Below are 22,589 nucleotides of genomic sequence, written 5' to 3'. Positions count from 1 at the left end.
ACCGCGGCCCACGCAGCGCCACGTCCTGTGTCCGCGTCGTCCGCTGTCACGGGGGGGGACTTCAGACGTTGTCCTGCCGGGCGTGAAGGTATTTCCACGCCCTCCAGACACCTCATCGGCGATAACGATCCCCCCCCCCCCAGGCCTGGTAAAGTAGGACGTGCGCACCCGAAGAAATACGCTTTACATCATTATTATTATTCTTCTTATTTTTAATATTATTATTATTATTATTATTATTATTATATTGTATTTATTTATTATTATTTAATGTGTTATTATCGTTATTATTATTATTATTATTATATTATAACATCAGTAACCTTTATTTGTATAGTACCTTTCATCCCACCACAACATACAACGTGGTGCGTTATAAACAAATCAAATAGAAATAATGAGACTAATGTGGTGGATTACATGTGTTGTTTATTGATCACTAATCAATCAATTGTGAGCCTTCAGGTGTCATTTGACTGTTGTCAAATAGTAAAAACCACAACACTGGAAGATAACCGTGACTTAATAGTCCAACTCCGATAAAAAAAAAAAAACCAAAAGTGTTTAATATATATGTTTCCACTTTTTGTTATAATCCAACTTATCTGCAAGGGCAAATGTGAAATATACCCTTGTATATGTATTTGTATTGTTTTGGCGCAACCATTTCGTGGGATGAGGAAAGAACAAATATTTACTTTCACACATTTCTGCCTTTCCTGTGTCCATTCAGCTTCTATTACACATGGCCGCCCTGCATTTACAGCCATTATTCAGAGCCCTCATTCAAACCTAAATACCACCCTCAGTTTATAGCAAAAGGATGGATCTATATCAGCAATTCCCTAATAGGTAAAGACAGAATAAATGATCCTCTCATTCCGTGCCTTTGATACAAACAGGTTTATCAGTAATGTCACAAGCAACTTGTAAAAGATAGCAAATATAGATTTTTTTTTTTTCCATGGCTTTGCGCACCTAGATTGACCAAAAAAAGGATCACTTGGAAACCGAGAGTGTGGACGCTGTGGTCAGGTCACATGTTCTGCTCTGTCTGGAGGATCTGAGCCATATCTGCGGTTTCATGTCACCTGTGTAACGTGGACATTTAGAAAGTTTGAGGTTTGCTTGGCACCACGTTCACGGCCTATAGTACATCACCGGTTAGTCACCGGGATGAATTGTCCAGTTTAACGTTTAAAAGGGAAACTTTAAACTTCCACACATTGCTTGTATACACACATTCTGAAGTCAGTCTTTTAATTTCTTGTTCATTTCGACTGATGCAAACATGGAAAAAAAATAATATATATATTTATATTAAACTTGGAAATAAAGCCAAACAGTTAAGCATTTGTTTCTTTGATATTCTATATTTATTACATATTGATTGGCAATCATTTTATGCATTTTTTTCATTAAAAGAAAATATTCCTTGAGGAAAATATCACTGCACCACTAAAGATCCTAACATAAAAAATAAGCTTTTTTAGTTAGGAGGTTGCAGTGGACATTAGGAAGACTGACAGACTCTGGAACGCAGAGATCCTTCAAATAGAGATATGACATGATGTCAAAGCACAGCAGTGTGTTGTGTGTTGCCTGGCTGGATGAAGTGTGTAGCCTGGATGGATGTGAGTGTAACCTGAACATAAATCAAAAGGTTCTGTGGTGTTAAGAGTTAAGGCTTTTGATCAGAAAAAGTAAAAAAAAACATGGCAGAGCTAGAGGGTGGTGGAAGGCATCTACTCCCGTTACGTATCAAGGACTGAATAGATGAAAACGAAGCCGTCGAAACGGTGCACTTTTAAGCAGGGAACACATTTTATCTCAGGTCTCATCTTATCTGTCTACAGTATGTTGGAAGCCATGTTGCAGCGTGGGGTCGGATTTGGGGAAAAAACACTTTTTTGGCATTTCCACTCAGTGCTGCAGCCAGGAACCCGGGGGCTGAGGATCAGCTGCCCCCGTGTGGGTTGCTGGGGTCATATGGCAGTGTGCACACGCCCACGGACGGGTTCATCCAGGGCTGGTGTGCGGCCCCAGCCCTGGCCTGGCCGTCCTGCGGCTGCTGCTCAGCGAAGCGGCTCAGCAGCGCCGCCACGTGCTCCTGGTCGTCAAACGGACTGGCGCTGAAACTGTCTCGCAGCCACACCCGGTACTGGAAAACACCACCCCCAAAAAAAACAATTTAATTTGATATAGTCACATCAACAACAAGTGCACTGCCAATAAGTTTAGTTCACTTTTTTAACCTATAAAAGATAACTCTTTCTTTATCCACATGCGGGCAATTCAGATAATGAAAATAAAATGAAATATATGTACAAATCTAACACAATGACATTGTATAACACATTTTTATTAATAAAGTACTGTTTTTCTACTCATTAGTAAGTGTTACAGATGTACTGCGAGTGTAGATTAAAATACTTAATAAACTAGAAATAAATAGTAATCAATTGAATCAGAAATTGTTAAATGGATTGCCTGTTAAATCTTCTATTTTATTCTAACTGAGGCTGAGCGCTTTTACTGTCAACATTTACACACCAAAGACTGAATTTTACCGTTATTAAAGGCGAATGTGTCAAATACACATTCGCTTCAATATCGAGTTCTCCGACAACAAAAACCAAAACTATCACCGCACCATAGTCGTCATTGAGGATGTGTAACTCAAGTCTATTCTACTTGCATCATCCTCGTTTAAGCATAAACATTGCAACTAAGCAATAACACACAGCCCATCAAAAGCGAATGGTGATTGGAGAAGAGATTTTGTCATTTTTGCCATGCAAAACACCAGTTAAATGTACAGTGATGAGGCAAAACATCAGCTACTGTGGTTGTAAGAATGCGGCTTTTCCACAATATTCCAGCTTGTAAAACAGCCAGAAGAATTTTTTATTTATTTATTTATATATATATATATATATATATATGAAAAGGTAAATCTTACCCTCACATATGACTAAAAGAAATTCAATAAAGCACACAACATAAAGGATAATGCAAATTGCTTGGACTCTTTGGTTAATCTTTAGGTTTATTGAATTTGCAAATGTATTATATTCTTTAGTTGTATTACTTAACAGGCCTGGACTACTGTAACAGTGCTTTTGTTACAGTTGTGTGTCTTTTATTTGACTCACCGCCCTTAATGTGCGATAAGATCCCGAAAGACATTTAATAATATAGTCGGCCAAAAGAAAAGCAATTCTAATAAGTAACTGAATTTACACCTCTGGCCAAAGGTCCACAAACGTGTTTTACTAGTGTTATCTTGCTCCCTTACTGTATCAAACACCGGAAGAGCAAATAAAGAGATCGTTTCCTCTACAAATCCCAAATCATTTGACCAAAACCATATTCTTTGGTCAAATGATGTTGCAAGGTGCTGACACTAACGCTGAACACGTGATGACCTGTACCATTCTAATGCAATCCCCGCAAATCCCCCTCCAGTTCCTTTTCTGCGCTTAAACGCTGTTAGTACAACTTCCACGGAGGCGAAACATTCTCAATTAGTACCGCAAAAAAAATCCCCAAATATCATCAAAATAGAAAGTGAGAGTAAGTAGCCACTGAGACTACGTGTGTATGAATGCTCTGTAGGAAATTAAATACAGAAAAAAGGACAAATTAATTATAACATTCTACAAAGAGCTCCCTCTAATTACTTTATGATGAACTGATCTTCACGGAAATAGTCATTTAAAGTTGGTTAGTATACAAAATTCAGTTTTCTTGATGGAAATCTTGACTGACACACACACACACACACACACACACACACACACACACACACACACACACACACACACACGTTAGTGCGCAAACCTCTGAGACCCGCGCCGTCTGGTATTCCTGCAGCTGCTGCTGAAAGCCGCAGTTCGGGCCTACGAAGGAGCGGACGGCCTTGACGGCGGACAGACACTCCCGCCAGCCGTAGGGAGTGACGGTCATCAGGTACGCCACCACCATGGTCGTGCTGCGGGATACCCCGGCAAGGCTGCGGCAGAGGGACGCTCAGTCGGTTTTAGATGAAAAAAGGTCTTTGATTCATGCATGAGGGGATGTGCATTTGCTTGGACGTGGTTATAGAAACGTGGAAAACTCACCAGTGAACCAGACATGATCCGCCATTCAGACGGCATTTGTGGATGAAGCCGATGCACTCCTTAAAATGCTGTGAACTGGAATTCACACACCGCACCATGGAAGATTAAAAAAAAAAAAAAAAAAGATAAATAACCTTATTTAATACACATTAAATATAAATTTATAAAATAACACACACACACACACACACACACACACACTTTTGTATTGTGTGCATTGACTGATTTGAAATGGTAAACTATCTTTTTTGCCAGGTGGTTCTACCGTGTCAGAGCTGTAAATAGATTTCAGGTTATGGGATATGAAAAAGGATAGAATGAAGTGAAACCATAATGTTGAGGTCCTCACTAAAGCATCACCCACGTCGACTTTACAAAACAGCATTTTTTTTGGTTTTCTATTTCCAAGCTACTCTTCCACCACAAACTGTAGAAAGTGCAGGTATCGACTATGGCAGTGAACGGGGTGGACAAAACAACCGTTGACACCGCATGACAAAAAGGAGCTTACCAATCCAAGTCGACGGACACGTCATAGAACAGTGGGTGAATGCCTCAAAAGTAAATCCTGGAAAACAACCGTGGCTCTGAATCGCACTTCCCAAGTCTAACCAAAAAGACGACACGTTGTGAGCTTCACAAGCTGGAATTCACAGCACTGCAATTCAGAAAAACCATATCCGAGACCAACGCAAAACACCCAGAACCTGATGTGAGAAACAAGACCTGCGGCCCTGAGGAATGGAGAAAAAAATAAAGTTACATTGTTTAAAGAGCAATTTTTCACCATATTTCTTACATATGGACAGATTTACTGTACCTTTACTGAGAAAGCCAAAGGATGCCTTCAACCCACATAATCCCAGCTGTTAAATACGGTGGGTGATGCATACATGTATGGGCAGCCTTTATGCCCAATAATTGCTCTGCATGGCCAAATAATCTAAGGCCATTTTACAAGACCAGGCGCAACCAATGCTGCAAACACAATTCCCTCATGATGTTCCCCTTGTTCCAGGACAACATCGTCTCCGTACACAGCACTAAACAAAATCAAGGAGAGGTTAATGAATAATGAGAACGCAGTCCACCACCCGCCATGGCCTCCACACGCAGCTGATCTGCACATTTATGGGAAATTCTGGAGCATAGAGTCTGAAGTAGATTTTCACCTCCTTCCTCCTTCGTGGAACTGGAGGCTTTTCCTATCGTATTCCACGACCCACAGTTCCGGACCAAGAGGGATTTTGGCTGTTCTGAAGGCAAAGGATGTCCCTAGTCCTTGATATTCATATATTGCTCGGGGTTTCCTATATTCTGTCCCAACCCATATCTCAGGGGGGAACAAGAAAGTAACATTTATTGAGCCTCCAAATTAGGAGATTTTACCACTTTTAGGAAAAAAAAAAAAAAGCTACTAAAACAGAATTACCAGAAGACTAAAACACAGCATGGTGTATCACATCAGCGTGTTGCAGTGCCTCTGGCATGCTAAACATTTTAAACAATAACTCAAGGTCTAAATCCATCATACTGAAAACTTAACAGTGTTAAGTGGTTAAGGGCTTCCAAAAACAATAGACACAAAGAGAAACAACACTCAAAAACAACGATGGTCCCAGGCTAATATTGGCAAGACACCAGCTGACCTCATGCAAAGAAAAACAAAAAAAGCAAGAGCTCGGGCGCAACGAGCCAGAGGATCCTATTTAAACTCTACCAGGAAACACTGGTGCTGCGTTGCACAATTAGGAACCTTAAGGTTGGACGCAGCGTCTCCTGTGGAGCAGCGGCTTCTTACCCAACAGCCAACAGACAGGGGTTAAAATAGACTGCTCTTCTTCCTTCTTCATGAGATCCAAGCTCCTCTTGAAAACATGTCTCCTCAGCACTTAAATCTGTCTTTCTGGCCCAGAGGTTTCCGGCTTACTTGTTTCATGTGCAGAAAAACTTTCTTGCGGCCATGGTTTTGGGGTTTTAAGTTGCTAAATCCACATATTGAAGAGTCTCATTCAGACAAGATATTTTTTGCTGATATACAAAAATGATGAGATGCCGCTACCCTGAGCGTTAATGTCTGAGTCACATGTTCCTCGATGTATAAGTGAAAGAGGGGGTTCTACATCTTGAGTGCAAAATGAAGACCAAATGAAGCCATTCCAAAGGTAAATGGAACTGCAACTCTACTTTCAAACCCTACAAGGTGGACGATTTAAAGAATCACGATTACTATTGGTTGCATGTGCGTAACACCAAACATTAAAGTCCTTCTCACTGCTTTAGCGATGAGAACATTTGAAAATTATATTTCACAAATCGCTGTCGAACAACACATGAGAGCTTTTGGCATTCAGCGGCGTATAATGCCAAGGAAGACACTTTACAGTGAGCCTGGAATGCTCCACTGGCAAGAATCCCTTGAAGATAACACTCCATGGGGTTTCATCCCCAATGCAACCCTTCAATGAACTGCAACAGGAAACCATTGGGACGAAACCCTCCTTTGCAAGACGCACAATAAGTCGTTAAATGCACAGGGAAAGATGAGTAAAACTAATTGTGGAACAGTTCAGGTGCAAAACCGGTTGAGTTAAAGCTCCAGCACCAGCAGCCATTGGCCCAACACGTTTGCCCTCAAGATTGATCAATGATACACGTCATCAACCTCAGTGCGTGTTCGGCTCTTCATTTGTCTAACTCCGCCGCTCGACTTGATGAAGCACGGACGCGTAAAACCAGGAAAACCTTTGTCGCAATTAAGGTAAAGATGTCGGGAAAAAAAAAATAACCAGTAATATCTAAACCACATTTCCATTCTCCAACACGGCCCTGTACACACAGGGGGCGGTCGCCAGATCCCGTCCTGCAGCGACATGTTGACAGTTGGCCTCGGCGCTCCAATCAGCCAGAGCAGAGATTGTGACAGAGGGATTTTATTAAGGTCCTGGGTGGTCGCAGCCAACAGCCAGATGTCACAGCAAGGTTTCCTTCCTCTGCCGCCGCCTCAGGGAGCGGTGCCTGATTGCGACAGGAGGTCAGACACCCCCCCCCCCCCCCCCCCAACGCAACCCAATCAGTAACAACCGACGAAACACTCAAAAAAAAAAAAAAAAAAAAAAAAAAAAAAGGACTTTGGTCACAATTAACCTTGGTTAAGTTCTGGACCTCATTCCAGAACTGTGCTGCTCCTCTGACTCCGACACCTCTTGAGAACTCAGATCCCTAGGAAAACCATCCACCTTATCCTTAACGTTCTCCTTTTGGGGGGGGGGGGGGGGGGGGGGCGAGGTGCACGGCTCCGGTGTCAAAAACGACGAGAGAATTTGCAGCTACGAGTGACGAGGCGTGGCCTTGGTCGACTGCAGCCCGGCCGAAGGAGATGGTCGCGGGGAGAAGAGGTGGAGGGTTACAGGTACCTGGGCGTTCACCTGGACAGCAGACTGGACTGCAAATGCAACACTGGGGCTGCCTACAGGAAGGGACAGAGCAGACCTTACTTCTTGAGGAAGCTCAGGTCCTTCAATGTGTGCAGCAAGATGTTGCACATCTTCTACCCGTCTGTTGTGGCTCGTGCAGGTTTCTTTGCAGTCATCTGTTGGGGCAGCAGCATTAGAGCCAGCGACTCCAAGAAACTGAACAAACTGATGAAGAAGGCTGGCGCTGTGCTGGGGGCTGCTCTGGAGCCCCTAGAGCTGGTTGTAGAGAGAAGGATGTTGCACAAGCTGCTAAGCATCATGGACAACACTGCACACCCCCTACAGAACCTACTGGTCACACAACAGTGTCTTCAGCCAGAGGCTCCTTCAGCTCCGCTGCGATAAGGACCGTTACAGGAGGTCATTCCTGCCACCGCAATAGCACCTACAATGACTCCCCTCTGTGCCAGGAGAGGAAACCCCTCCTCTGAATGGCAATGCACATTTTTACTTCAAGTTTAGCTTCCACTTTTAAGCTTTACCTTTCACTCAGTTAAATTCTATTTTTTTTTTTATATACAATTGTTATTTTATATGTACACAGGCTAGAATAGAAGTACAAAGACAAAACACCTCTTCCCATTCGCTACGACGGGGAAGCGGCCGCTGCTCCTATACAGGCTGCGCGGACACACACACACACACACACACACACACACACACACACGTGTCTAAATGATGTGTTTTGTCATGTATGTCATTGCTGCTGTAACACTGGAATTTCCATTTGGGGAAATAATATTTTAAATAGTATTTATCTTATCCAGTGGGAATGGAAATGATTTCGCATTGGGACAAAATGCTCAGTTGCACTTCAAACCCTTGTTCCATACATTTGTTCTTCACACTTATGATAATGGCTTATGCCGAATGTTCCGAGGACGGTATTGTCCAATGAAGGGACAACTCATGAGTGTTTCAACACCATCATCCCCTCCTCAACAACTCACTCACACACACACACACACACACACACACACACACACACACACACACACACACACACACACACACACACACACACACACACACACACACACACACACACACACACACACACACACACACACACACACACACACACAAATCATTTATACTACGACTTGCCTCGATCATAAAGTATTCTTTATCGTAAATGACAAGATAAAGCGCCAACGTTTTCTGAAAGTCTTGGAAGAAAAGGATTTGCCAACTGTCAAGGTGAGTAATCCAACTGTTCGTACTTGGTTGTCACACCCTTGACCACAATCCAGAGTTGGACGGTGAACATGTATTGTTTAACCACACGACATGACTCATGACACATTTTACACACTGATTTGGATAATATGACACGAGTGTGAGTGAGTGAGTGAGTGAGTGAGTGTGTGTGTGTGTGTGTGTGTGTGTGTGTGTGTGTGCCCACAGGTTCTGGCTGGATGCATCAGCTGCGTTGATACACAGGTAGGTCATATCCTGCAAGAAATAAACATAAAAAAAAATAAAGTTAAACCAAAAAAATATATATATGTGCAATAGAAGAAATACAACTATATCTGAAAGACTGTGACGATTACAAGTAATAAGCTATAATAATTTGAAACGTTATTTGTGCCTCGTCTTATATTTTCCACACTAAATTTGTTAAAATCTTTTTTGTGGGTTGTATGATGCTTAGAGGGAAGTCCGAAAGACAAAGCGAACTCAAGTTTAGAATTTATCTGTCTCCTCCCAAAATGTCTCCAAGAGCAAAGAATTCAAGGACAACACCGAGGGTCTGCAGGTTGCTCTGGCAGCAGCTCGGCTCGGCTTCCATGACTTCACATTCAGGAAGGAACTCGGCAAAAATATGATTCATAGAAATGGAGCAAGGAAGAAATTATTAGTCACTATATAAAAAAAAAAAAATTGCCAAATTTGATGAAAAGCGGTCAGATGACTCGCAAGAGAAAAAAAACCAAAACTTCTCTGGATGGACGGATGAGTTAAAAGCGGACTTTTTGGGCCAACGTGAGCGCCGTTCTGCCAGGAGAAAAAGGCCCGGCATTCCAACACCTAGAAGCCCCTACAAACGTTCAGGGCAGGGCGTCGGCGTCACGGTTGAGGGGATGCTTTGCTGGAAACGAACCTTGGACGCCTTAAAACCATTGGAGAATCCATTTCATTCCGCTCTAGATCACCTAATTCTCCAAGAGAATGTCAGTCCATCCATCTGGAAGCTGAGGCCGAGCGCGGCTGGGTCATAGAGTCAAAGACCCGAAAGAGGCGGTTCACATACGAGAAAACTTTGTTTTTTGTTTTGACAGTCAAAGTCAGGACATAAACTCCACCCGGATCCTGTGGTAGGACCCCAAACCAGCAGTTTAAGATTGAACTCAGACTGTATCACGTCAAGGATAACCTTTGGCCGAACATCAATAAAAAAATAACACACTCTAAACTAAGTCATCACTGCCCCCAAGTGGCTAGGAGAAAGCCTTACAAAAATCAATGGCTTTAACTCCTTACGAACGACATAGCCACTAGAAATAACTAACGGCCACGGGAAAAACGCGACAGACTGTACATGCCAAAAAAAACGAATAAAATCTTAGTTCTGGATATGAGGAAATTGTTGCACTCGCAGATCTTGCACTTCGTCGTACCTCAACCACGGGCTGGGCGTCGTTGTAAACGGAGAGGATGTGGGTGATACCGTCCGAGAAAGGCTCTCTCTGTTCTCTGCATCTGGGAGGGAGGGAGGGGGAGAGAGAGAGAGAGATGAGAGAGAGAGAGAGAGAGAGAGAGAGAGAGAGAGAGAGAGAGAGAGAGATGAGAGAGAGAGAGAGAGAGAGAGAGATGAGAGAGGAGAGAGAGAGAGAGAGAGAGAGAGAGAGAGAGAGAGAGAGAGAGAGAGAGACTAATTCCACTTGAATCGTCAACCTCTCCTGACAATTGGGAACTCCAGAGGACCTCCAGTAGGGATCACTGGGTGTTGTACACAGCCCTACTGGTCAGAGCTCCAGGGCGGGGGTCTACTGGTGCCGCTGCTGCAGTATTTCACTTTTCACTTCTGTGTTTTCCCCGTCATCTCAGTTGCTCGGGCTATAAAGGTGCCGATGCTGCATTTCAGTGGCAGGTGGAGTCCAAAGAGTGAAACTCTTCATTAATTGTGATACTTATCTCAACTTTTGTGCCTGCCTGCCTATCATTTTTCCACGAACCCAGCCCTGATAAGACAGGTCCGACTGAAAGTCGGCCATGAGTCAATGGTCAGAAGGAGGGAGGCGACGCATATTTGAAGAGAAACAGGATTGAAGTTTAATAACACATGTGCTGCTGAGTGGTTAATCCTGCATTCTAACGTTTAAGGGTGGTGGGAGCCGCCCGTCCATAGATTTCATCACCATATTTCAATATGGAAAGGGAAACAGATGGAAGTATTCTTTCCTGGTAAACATATGAAAACAGGAGGTGTTTCTATAGAGACTAGAGATAGTTGTGCAACCTTTTATGAGGTTGTCAACATGACTAAAAAGTGAGCTTTTCATTTATCTAAATGCCCAAATATTTATAATCAGGGACTATCTCTAGAGGACATTTTAGGACTACTGAGATTTAGAGGCTATAACGGCCTGTGACCCCCTGGTTAGAAAACGCTGGTCATACTGTATGTTACATAGAGCTACCACATGGAATCGAATCACGGCATTCTTACCTCTTATATTTCCGAGGTAGAGTCCGTCAACAATCTGTGAAGCAGCATTTACAGACATGGTGGATACAGGTTAGATGGCATGGAAAAAAAACAAAAAAACAAAAAAAAACAAAAAACAAACAAACGCTCTTGAATAACACGACTAAACCGGGCGTCCCCCAGAACGGACTGACGCTCTTAAAGCTCGAGGCTTTCGGATTCAGGGTCAAGCCGCACGGACGAGAGTCGGCGGCTGGAGACCGTACAAGGGCCGAAGCGGCCGCGCACGGACGCCCGGACGCGCCCGAGCGGCGAATGGGAAGAGAGAGGAGTTTTGTCTTTGTTCTTCATCTTTTTTTTGGGGGGAGGGGATTTTATATTGATTTGCTTCAATTCATAAGGAGAGGCCTGCCTCAGCCTCTCCATGGGGTGAGCATCGGAGAGAATAACCCCTGCGTCAGACCTCCGTTGTTTAGGTAGGTTTATACTTTTGCAGAGCGCCACACTTATTATTTTTTTTTGAACCCACCATCTCTCCCCCAAAAGGAGTATTTACATCACAAAGAACCCCGCTAAATTTTTTCCCAGATCATGAGGTCACCAACTTTCTGACCCATTGTTAAAGTGGCAATCCATAAAACGGCCTGTGTCGGGTGGACGACGCTACAGGTCCCAGAGTTCCGCGACGCGGTTGAGGACGCTGTTGTTTACCGTGAAAGTTTATCCACATCCACACTCCAGCTCCGCTATTCTACCAAACTCCCAACGCCGCTGCCTTTTCACGTGCCCTGTCAGCGCATTCTTGACGGGAAAGGCGGACCCCGCCACCAACAACGGACACAGCGTATTGAGGCGCAACAAAAAAAAAATGACGCAAATACACCGACCGGCTGTTCCTTAGGATCGAGCTGGATTCGATAACTATCGATTTGCACGCAAAATAATCCTACGGATTACCACTTTAAAGTTGCCAATTTCACTACATATGAATGGATGTCTTTCTGAAGCAAAAGTTATTCTCATCGGCAGTGTGCTTGTTGCAGCACTGAAAACAAGGCGGGTGTGACATTTCAGGGGGTTTTAGGGGATAATGTGAACTCACTCGCGTGAAAAGACAACGTAACGTTCAGGGTCAAAGTTTATTCACCCACATCCGGGGGGGGGGGGGGGGGGGGTCAGAGTGGAAGCCCGTCACGTGTTTCCACTTTGACCCCCCGCCTGGATGTCGGTGAATACACTTCCGGGCTGCAAAAGGGTCGAGACAACAACAAAAAAAAACCCGAGTACGATATTCAAAAACAAAACGTTATGACCGCGGTGCGAGACGCGCGGAAGCCATGCTGTACCTTGTTCATTCCGTTGCCCATGACGACGCAGCGCCGCGGCAGAACTAGCGGCTACGACGGATCCTCCGACCCCGACGGATCGCTGCTTCCCGACGGTCGCGCTGTGATCCCCCCGACCCGACGGACAAACTACCAGGTCTCGGCTGTCGATCCGCTCTCAGGTACCATGGTGGACACTTCGCAACTAAGCCGCACTGTTCGGGTCGCAGTGTACCCTTGCTGCGGACCGGCTCCTGGCTCCGTCCTATCGTTTCGTCTTCCGGATCTTTTTTTGGGGGGGTTGGGTTGGTGGGGTGAAACGATCGCAGCTGCGGATTCATCCGGTAAGTGACATCATGGCTCTGGGACTCGGCCCTCCGCGTTTCCTTCTCCCTGGTTCGCCACCAGAAGTTGATTTGGGTTTTTTTTTTTGGGGGGGGGGTTTGGTGTTGTTATTACTTTTGCTGGTAAAACATTGCATTGTCGTCCTCGATTCACACACCTCCACCTCTGCCACCTCCAGCCAATCACAGCTCAGTATCTTACTTCTCATGCCGATCTATTTATAACGTTTATTAGTGGGCTGGATTTTCAGTTTAGCTCTAGTACGTCGTATGGTTATTTATGTCCTCATTTGGGTTTCAAGTATTCCCTTTGATTAGAGGGTTCAGGGGGAAAAGTCACAAAATCAAAATCTCCCCAGTAATCAAATTGCATAAGGAACTAGAACCACTTTGGAAGCTTATTAACATAATCAGTGATTCAATAAAATATATCGATCATTTGCTTCCTCACAGATTACATTTTGGTGGTTGTTTCCCCCCCCCCATTCTTCTTGGATTAAAAATGACCGTCTGAAGGAAAGCCTGCCTGGAGCCGTCACAACGTTGAGTGCGTTAAGAGGAAGTGACACTTTGGGGGAAACATAGGAACTTTTATTCTCATGTCTATAATACACAATGACCTTAAGAGGAAGAGGCCTTCCAAATTGCAGAGTCTGAGGTAATGTGGACAACTGATAAATACAGAGATATTGGTTTGGACATATGTTTGTGTTGGTCCGGTTTTCTCTTCAAGTGTGGGGATGGTGGTTTCTGTTGTTGCCTCGCTGGGTGGTTTACTTCTTCCACTTCTTGTTCTCGTAGTCCCAGTTGCTTGCGAAGCCCTCCACCGGGTTGGTTCTCATGTCCAGGATCCTCTGCAGCTCCTTCTCCTTGTACTCCGCCTCGAAGGTGTGGGGCACGGGTCCGTACACTGCGGGGAGACAACCACACATTGGATGGGTTTCGGGATCCATTCTACAGCGACATGAGCCACATTTTGGAGATGTCGACAACTTAAAACAACAATTATATGGTCATCTCTTTGGATTTATGGCCCAGTTCAAAGGAAAAAAACAAAACGCATACTTTCTTAACCTAAACCTCATTTTTGATTGGCATAAGAACCTTTTAGCTTCCGTCTATAATATTGCACCAACTTATACAATTTTGATGCCAATCACCCTGGTTGACTCCAAATAATCTACAGGTTAAAAAGTTCTGTTTTTTCCTCAAAAGGGATGATTGCAACACTTGCACCAAATCCTGTGTTCACACTGGTAACAGTTCATCATTTCCTCTTAAATACATACCAAACCTTCTCTGCCACAGCACAATGAGGCCGGTGAAGCCAACAAAGAAAAACATTCCAGCTACCACCGATTTCCACTCGGAGCTCCCCTGGTTCATCTCAGCGAAGCTCTGTTTGAAGCTGATGCGGTACACTGTCAACACAAGAAACAAAGACCACTAGTTAATAACAACAATAATAAATAACACTTAAAAACACATTTATTTCTATTTTTTTATTAAACAAAAATTCATATTGTCCCACATTCCTGCTAGTGTTGTGGTCCGTGTTCATTTCAAAATCACCTTCACCTCCTGAAAAGTGATGCTGCATCACTTTTAATCGCAGACATTTTCATTTTTATTTTTTTTTTTAAACAATGCTCATCTGCTTTTTCGGCATCACTTTGTTTCTGAGGTTTCATTCAAATCTCTCCACAAATGTTGTACCGTGTAAGGTTGTCAAAAGTATCGATACTTAAGATACTTTTTCTATAGCATGTGTCTAAAACGATACCTCTGTTAATTATACATTTGATAGTATCAAAAGTACCAACGCTATCACTCTAGCTTATTAAAGGTACAATATGTAACTGTAACTCCCAATATGTGCTGCTAGGGGACTCGAAATCAAAACAATAACAAACAAGATGGAGTCTGATGTCAGATGTAGCGTGGGATCATGGGAGTTGTCTTAATTTGTCCAGTTAGCTTTACAGGGACTTCCCAAGACAGAACGCGTGGCAAAATGCAATAATTAATCGTGCGCCATCAAACAATAGTTAGCAGAGTCATAGTAGAGCAATACAAACAGCAATGGAATAGAAAAAAAAGTTTTGGAAAAAAACATTATGTTGAAATCTCTGACGTCACATCCGGTTTCCCCCCCGTGTTACCCCGGATGTTATGGCAGCAGAGGGGTAAAGGGCATATATGCCATGACAGGCGACCTAATGAAACGGCCCGTTACCAACACTAAAATCTTTTTTTTTGTATTTCAATACATTTAAATTTTATAAAGTTTATTGAATTTACAGTTATCAATTTTTTTTATATTAGAATTATTTTCTTATTTATAATCTCACTTGATATAACCACAGGGGGATATCAACAACAGAAAGAGCAAAAAAACATACTATAGACTCAGACAATACATATTTTTATGAAAGTGGAAATGTTAATGTGTGACAATCTCAGAGGCTTTTAAACATTTGCACCACCCAAGAAAAATTGTTTTCAGTAATGAGAACAATGAATTAAAGTTTTATTTATTGTTAATGTTTACTACAGTCATTCTGCTGTTTTCTGCTATGAGCCAAGAAAAGTCATACACCTCTGTTTAGTATACTTATAAAAAATAAGTTATACCCTCAATGTTGTCTGAATCTTAACCTGTGGTATCGGAAATGGCATTGAATGTCAATATTTTTCAAAGTAATCAAATCATCGTATCGAAGTTAGAAATTCCAGTATTGTGACAACACGGGTACTGTGTTGTTGAAGTGAAGATGAAAATGGCCCTGCCACTTCATCATTAGCCCCACCCCCAAAAAACGAATAATCTGCGTGATCCATTGAAATGTGTCAAAAAACCCAAATGCTTACATGCAACCTTCTCTTCATTGGACAGTGTGGCCCAGGAGCCCTTCTCCTTCTCCTTCAGAGACTTTTGCTCGGGGCTCAGGTCCTGCACATAGCGAATGTCGGGGAGGGGGTTTTCCCGCCTGTCGAAGTAGACAGGGAGGGTATAGTCCTCTACCTTAGCCACGCCTGGAGGGAACAGCACAAAAATGTATTCGTCATTTTTGGTTTAAAGCACAAAGACGGAAGCATCAGCATGTCATTCACCTCGATTGTCAGCTTTATATATCGGGCTGTGATTTAGAAGACTTAATTAAGCTCCACTCTTTTTTATTCATATTAAGAAAGTTACAAAACACTGGTCTGGGGCAGAACACTGATATTTAACTATACCGCCTTTATAGCCTTGTTGATTGTTATGTTCCGTCACAGCGGTTCATTGAGTTTGAGCCCAGTTGACGCAAACTGTATTCGTCACAATACAGTCATGAAATGAACCCGAAAATGAAGTTGAACTCTGCCCCCAAACAGACCGACAGTCGGGAGCAGAGTTCAACTAACTGTTAATTGGTGCCACACGCAAACTCAAATCCGTGTCGTCTTGTCTGGGCCGTGTTCTCAAACTGTCTTTTTGATCAAAAAGTTCTGTTTGGCCATGACTATACGAGTACCTTAATGCTCAAATGAAAGGAGAAATTCGGTAACAATGGTTGTAGGACCAGGTCACATGATAATATATGACAGTGAGTTTCAAATGTAATTAAATCCAGAGAAGGGTTCAGTTATAGAGTTGTGTTAAATACTAAGGTAAATGTTGATCTTATGCAAGTAGAATTGATTGGGTTCGGAATTCTTGTAGAATAATGTTGTGTTTCAAGTCTAAAACAATTGATCACTTCAAATGTTAATTGAGATGTCAGGCTTCTGGAGTGTAAGCTGGAATGGACAAATTAAATTACAAATTGCTACCGGTAACATTAGGAAATGTGGTGATGCATCACAAAATTGAAATGAAAGAAAAAAACGTAAAAATAAATGATATTCTCCACAATAATGCCAAAACTTGCAGAAGGCTTGATATAAACATTTTAGTCCCCCATGTTGGTGAGGGTCCACTCCACTACAGGATCCACTCAACACAAGTTACTCATTGTTTGTGGATGGAGAAATATTAATGTTTCTGTTGTTCTGCTATTATAAAAAAAAAAACATCTATGCAGATTTGTGGATGTATGTATTGTAAAATGTATTTATTCAAAATTTTTACATTTGTGAATTGTGACCCAATTCCTTCCACAGTTTGGATACCTAAACCTGACCTGCTAAAAGATCATGTTTTACCCTTGAAGCTTTGTGCCATTTTCATGTTACGTCTTTGTTTTTTAACAAAATAGACCAAATCAATTACTGAAAATAACACACGGGGTTGTCAAATCAGTTTTCACTATTATTGTCTCTGGAAATGTCAGTTTTCAGATAAATAATCTGCATCAGCAAGTACTGAATTGTAAATACTCATACTTAATATAAAATGGTATCTGTGCAACCCTACCCTGCGTGTGGAGATAACATTTGGAGAGGTACTTGGATGTCTTACGGTTGAAAAAATTTAATGGACGCCGCTTGAGATAGATTCAAGATTCAAGATTTTTATTTGTCACATACATATACATACTTCCATACATAAATGCAGTGAAATGTAATGTAAATGTAAATGTAATAAAGATAGAAGTCCAACATTATGGGCCCTTGCACAGATTGTCACTAAATTTGATATTTGGACATCATGCGGTGTTCCCGTTTCTTGGTGACTATTTCATAAACTATAGGAACCAAGATTCAACGAGGCACATGACACTTCTCAACACGTCTACCCCAAGGACAAGACAAAGGCTCTAAGTCCATGTGTGAAGTGATTTGACGCTTACCATGTCCTCCACGCACACAGACCGATGTGGAAATGGCACGATTGCCAATAAGGCGAAGGGCTCTGGTGGCCAGCATTCTATAGAAATGATCCAATATATTGACAAAAGTTACTAACATGCTTCACAACTTACACGTAAAAGATCCTCTCAGAGCATGCGTGTGTGTATGCATGTGTGTGTGTGTGTCTGTCTGTTTGCATGTATAAAACAAATACCATCTAGTTTTAATTAGGGTTAAATTATTAATAACAAACACCATAATATTACAAATTTCCAGTGCACCGGAGACATTTTCTATATTCTGTATATTTAGTTTTGTTATTTTTAGACTTAAGAGTGTATAAATAATTGTATACGTTTAGTAGGTGTAATATAATGTGATATCATAAATACCAACTCATTTGAACTTATCCTCTTCGCAACACATATTATATATATATATATATATATATATATATATATATATATATATATATATATATATATATATGTCATGGCCTGAATCGCAACACATCGACGTGGGCTTCCTGCAGACGCTGGCTCGCGGTTAAACCAACGCGGTTCAACGTATCGCACGGTTTAATGCGGCGGTGCGTGCAAAACATAGGGAGCGCAAATGGAACGGTCCCCAACGGGAGCGCAACGGGATATCCGCGGCGGCTGCAGACCGCGCTAAGCTAGCTGCTAGCACAAGGTCACGGCGGCCCGGGACCACGCAAGGACATACACACTCACTGTTGGGCAACACGAGTGGAAAAATGTATCGTCCATTTTGCGGTAAACGGAGTTCTGTCCTCGGAGGTACCTCGCGGAAAGAGGGCGCAGCGGGGCCGGGTGATGGTTTCCGGCTGGCATGCTAGTCACATGCTAACGCTAACGCGTACTAGCCTCAGTCCGATCCCCTCGTCTCTCCCCGCCGCTCAATGTCACCCGCGGTGAACCGATTACTACCGTGGAATGAACGATGGATATGCGAGCCCTCGGTCGTCATCTACCGCATTTATCGTCGCAATACAGCCCGCGAATAAAACGGTCGGTTTCTAACGCGCGATAAAGTAAAGTAACGAATGACCTACGGTGCGGATGTTCCGTGTGTTCGCCGACGCTGTAACCGTAAAGGAAGTGCAACTGTGACGACGAGCGGAATACGTCACGACGTCACGACGTCAGACGTAACCCCCCCCCCCCCCCCCCCCGACTTGCTTCACGGCATACAGACTGCTGAATTCTTACGACACCCCGCCCGCTTTACGGCATCGCCGGTGCGACATGGACGAGCTTGGAGATTAGCTTCTCCGTGTGCGGATTTCTTTCGGGGGGGGGGGACACTGAAAACAAACAAACCCAAACAGTAGTAACTGTGACAAGCTGCGAGATTTGTACTTACACCCCGGAAGCCGTGGCGCCGTGCACGGCTTTCCCGAAGAAGATTTGACGCTTCAAGTTCGGGCGCGCAGGTGATATTCGGCTGGCGTTAGCGGCCAGATTGGCTTTGCCCACCGTCTCGCTCACGGAGCTCGTCCGCCGGGAAGCATGCCCGTCGTCCTCACCACCCAGGCCTACTGCAAGATGCTCCTCCACGCCGCCAAGTACCCGCACTGCGCCGTCAACGGGCTGCTGGTGGCGGAGAAGCTCAAGGACAAGAAGAAGGACGGCCAGCCCGCGCAGGTCCTCTGCGTGGACTGCGTGCCCCTGTTCCACGGCTCCCTGGCCCTGGCCCCCATGCTGGAGGTGGCCCTCACCCTGGTGAGCGGGCGGGCGCGGGACGTATCTGCCGCGACCGTGCCCGGCGCGTTGTGCTTTGTGTGTCCGCCTCACGCCTCCCACTCTCTCCGCAGATTGACACTTGGTGCAAAGAGAATAGATATGTCATCGCTGGATATTATCAGGCCAATGAGCGTGCCAAGGACTCCCGGTAACCTGTGATTTTTTTTTTTTTCTCCACTTGACATGTTTTCTCCGTGTGATTTAAAAAATATTGTTGTATTTTTAATCATTGAGACATCTGCATCCGTTGTTATCCACGACCATATGAGTGTATACGTATGTATTCATCCTGTCCAGAAATATCCCATCTATATTCATACCCACATTCACACCCTATGTCTATGGTCTTGTACAGACCCAACCAGGTTGCAGAAAAAGTCGCCGCCAGGATATCTGAGAATTTCAGTGAAGCAGCCATTGTAATGGTAATAATAATGACCAGAGGCTTGTTTTTTTTTTCTTTTTGTGCACCATATCGGTCATGCTGGACGGCCCTCCTATCAGTCCTTTCCTTACACCTTTTTCGTTCTTCTTCCCCTGCAGGTGGACAACAGTAGATTGACCATGAGTTGTTTTGAACCCATTGTGCTTATTTATGACAATCACGAGAACAAATGGAAAAGCAGAGATGTGAATCTGTAAGTTACTGTCTGGGGAAAGTTGGTGTACTTAAATTTAGGGCTGGCGAATGGTGATTGAATTTGTTATTGTGATGAATAGGAGGAATATGACACAACATTGACATTCATGAGAATTGTCTGCCTTTTTATTGATAATCCCCTATTAAAACAATCCAAATGAAGTCAAAACATATAGTGATATTAAACCTCTGTCTTCATATCTCATATTGTGAGAAATTTCAGATCATATCTTGCTCTTTATTAATTTAGGCTAGAAAAGTGTGAAGCTCAATGATTTCATTAAACCTGACAATAATTAGAGGCAAGAGTTTGATATGCATTAGACGTTTATATATGAATTTACGAGATGAATTTCAACTGTCATTACTCTGCCTTTCAGAGACTCTTTTGAGGATTGGTGTGAGGCACAGAAGATCACCGCTGCCTTGCTCGAGGGCAGGTCTTATGAAAACCTGATTGACTTTGACAATCACCTGGACGACTTGAGGAACGACTGGACAAACCCTGTGATAAACAAGTCTGTGTTGGATCTTTGCTGAGGTTCAGCCTGGAGGGCCGGGGGGACAGATCCAGCTGCCGGCGTGCATGATGCTACTCGAGGTGCAGCTCAGGAACGCAAGGAGCCGACGGCACAAACGATGCTCCACGCAAAGGTTCTCATGTTGACGGGAACTTCTGGAGCATCGACCGCCAAAAAGGGTTCAAGGGCAAGCACGTTGGCATGCTCACCGCTGGAATATGTGTGCTTCCTCGGCAGAGGAAGCTGGATTGATTTAGGCAATTTTGACTAAGAATGCAAATTTAAAAATTTCTTACATTTTCTTAAGTGGCTTTGTGTTTTTTGTTTGTTTGATTTATTTCATAGTTGTGTGCAGAGAAATTAATTCAAGAAAGCTAGTCTATTTTGTCCTCCATTTTCAATGGTATTAGCCATAGAGATATAATATTATGGGATTATTTAAGAATGTGATGCTAAAAAGTGTGTTCTCATTGAGAGGTTATACGATTTTAATAAAGGGTACCTGTTTGGATATTTATGTTCCTTTTTTGAAAGGAAAATACATTTAACCTTACTCTTAAAATCTTGGGAGTGTTAGTAATTATACATTAACATGGTTGAGGCTTACATTTAGAAAGCCTAGACTGATCTAATGATATTGTACTGATACTGAAATTATGCAACAACAGGTCCCGCTGGAGCAGCACCAGCATTAATGGATTTATAGACTTGAGCTTTTATATTAAAATGAGCTTTGTTTCCCAAGGGCATGAAGAACTCTGAACCAATGACTTTACCCTTGTCTGCGAAAATCAACTTGAATACTTTGTCTTGTGTTTACTGCGATTTACTGTCACTTCTACAGCTTCTAAAATTAATTTCAAAGACACCACAGTATTCACTGTTTTGTGAGAGAACTAAGGAATCTAGACAAAGCTGTCTTCAGAACATTTTGCTGTGTGAATTTACGTGTTTCTCAAATAATGAATAACTAGTATTGTTTCCCCTTTAAATAAGATGTCTTGCTATTTTGTATGTAGCAATCTCAGATACTTTATATAAATGTCATTAAATCACTTTGTAAACACAGTAAAGACTTAAAACTAAATCATTGTGTAAATGTCATGTGCTTTAACTTGAAAAATTTGTCTGAGCTGAATGTACAATTAAAACATGATTTTTGAGGGATCGGGCAAATTCTCTTCTGAACTCAAAATGCGGAGAATTATTTTAGAGAATAATGAGTCATCACATAATATACAGAGCTTACCATCATCTAAAGGGTGAGCTTTTCTTCAGCATCCCAAAGTAGTCTGGAATTAAATACTTAAGAAAGAAAGACACGACCCTTTATTTACTGAAGAGTCAAAACAATGAAATGAATAGACGGCAATTCTGAAAATATTCCAGGAAAAATAGGGGATTTATAGAATGGGATTTTAAAGTACTCGAATCTATCGTAATTATCACGATTTTATATTTAGATATTTATGTACTTTTTTCCCATTCATTTTCAATGGCTTTTAACATTCGCTGACAATAATGTTTCAACACTAATTGTTTTCTGAATTCTACACGCAACTCAATAATGCACCACCTTGAAAATGTGACGCGGGAATTGGAAAACGCTGGTTAGTAAATATAAGAACACCTGCAGGGGCCTGGATGTAGGTAAATGCTGCCACCTGGTGTTAGTAACGTGCAACTGCGTCTCACGAGGTTTGAGAAGCAACGAGTACGTCCCCTGCTTTTGAATGGTGACAAAAAAGAACTCATTTACTTTTAATCGCGTTTTATATGTTTGCGTGTACGAAATAATTTGTCAGCCCACGACCACTTAGTTTCCAGACGAAGCAAGTTAGAAATGCGGGTCAATTCGTTTATGTTACAGTTATACGGGTCGGGTTCATGACTTTGATATGGCAAAAAAAAAAAGATCAAAAACGTCTGAAAAATGCAAGAAGAAAAAAGAGAAATTCGAAA

At 42.7% G+C, this 22,589-nt stretch overlaps 3 protein-coding genes across 4 annotated transcripts; 1 reads left to right on the top strand and 2 right to left on the bottom strand.

The window, feature by feature from the left end:
- Positions 1 to 1,366: 1,366 nt before the first annotated feature.
- On the bottom strand, positions 1,367 to 12,872 carry dusp22a (dual specificity phosphatase 22a). Its single transcript, XM_079998277.1, is given in 8 exon segments — positions 1,367 to 2,161; positions 3,844 to 4,015; positions 4,125 to 4,199; positions 9,006 to 9,055; positions 10,225 to 10,280; positions 10,283 to 10,306; positions 11,277 to 11,310; positions 12,602 to 12,872. Coding segments are annotated over 8 exon segments (636 nt in total). The 5' UTR covers positions 12,623 to 12,872; the 3' UTR covers positions 1,367 to 1,957.
- Positions 12,873 to 13,493: 621 nt separating this feature from the next.
- On the bottom strand, positions 13,494 to 18,858 carry cox4i1 (cytochrome c oxidase subunit 4I1). 2 transcript variants are annotated; one of them, XM_079998369.1, is made up of 5 exons: positions 18,776 to 18,858; positions 17,700 to 17,776; positions 15,796 to 15,960; positions 14,214 to 14,345; positions 13,494 to 13,834 (listed from the first exon to the last, which is right to left on the bottom strand). In XM_079998369.1, exons 2-5 carry the CDS (start codon positions 17,773 to 17,775, stop codon positions 13,698 to 13,700), a joined length of 510 nt encoding a protein of 169 aa, XP_079854495.1. In that variant the 5' UTR covers position 17,776; positions 18,776 to 18,858; the 3' UTR covers positions 13,494 to 13,697. The 2 variants fall into 2 exon arrangements, with proteins under 2 accessions (XP_079854495.1, XP_079854496.1); XM_079998370.1 differs by having other exon boundaries at positions 18,772 to 18,790.
- A 102-nt stretch (positions 18,859 to 18,960) lies between these two features.
- Positions 18,961 to 21,766, top strand: emc8 (ER membrane protein complex subunit 8). The gene is made up of 5 exons (XM_079998368.1): positions 18,961 to 19,445; positions 19,538 to 19,614; positions 19,822 to 19,891; positions 20,010 to 20,104; positions 20,487 to 21,766. The coding sequence occupies exons 1-5, from the start codon at positions 19,233 to 19,235 to the stop codon at positions 20,644 to 20,646; spliced, it is 615 nt and encodes a 204-aa protein (XP_079854494.1). The 5' UTR covers positions 18,961 to 19,232; the 3' UTR covers positions 20,647 to 21,766.
- The last annotated feature ends 823 nt before the right edge of the window (positions 21,767 to 22,589 follow it).

The sequence above is a fragment of the Zeus faber genome (assembly GCF_960531495.2).
Source record: "Zeus faber genome assembly, chromosome: 3".
Classification (NCBI taxonomy): domain Eukaryota; kingdom Metazoa; phylum Chordata; class Actinopteri; order Zeiformes; family Zeidae; genus Zeus; species Zeus faber.
This window is presented reverse-complemented; position numbering and strand designations above follow the sequence as displayed.

Excerpts from the sequence above, each read along its gene's own strand:
- cox4i1 (XM_079998369.1), bottom strand. The coding sequence starts at position 17,775 with ATGCTGGCCACCAGAGCCCTTCGCCTTATTGGCAATCGTGCCATTTCC. Across the intron at positions 14,346-15,795 it reads CAATGAAGAGAAGGTTGCAT|TGTACCGCATCAGCTTCAAA; the intron begins GTAAGCATTTGG and ends TTGTGTTGACAG. Across the intron at positions 13,835-14,213 it reads GCTGTGGCAGAGAAGGTTTG|TGTACGGACCCGTGCCCCAC; the intron begins GTATGTATTTAA and ends GTCTCCCCGCAG.
- emc8 (XM_079998368.1), top strand. The coding sequence starts at position 19,233 with ATGCCCGTCGTCCTCACCACCCAGGCCTACTGCAAGATGCTCCTCCAC. Across the intron at positions 19,446-19,537 it reads TGGAGGTGGCCCTCACCCTG|ATTGACACTTGGTGCAAAGA; the intron begins GTGAGCGGGCGG and ends CTCTCTCCGCAG. Across the intron at positions 20,105-20,486 it reads AAAAGCAGAGATGTGAATCT|AGACTCTTTTGAGGATTGGT; the intron begins GTAAGTTACTGT and ends TCTGCCTTTCAG.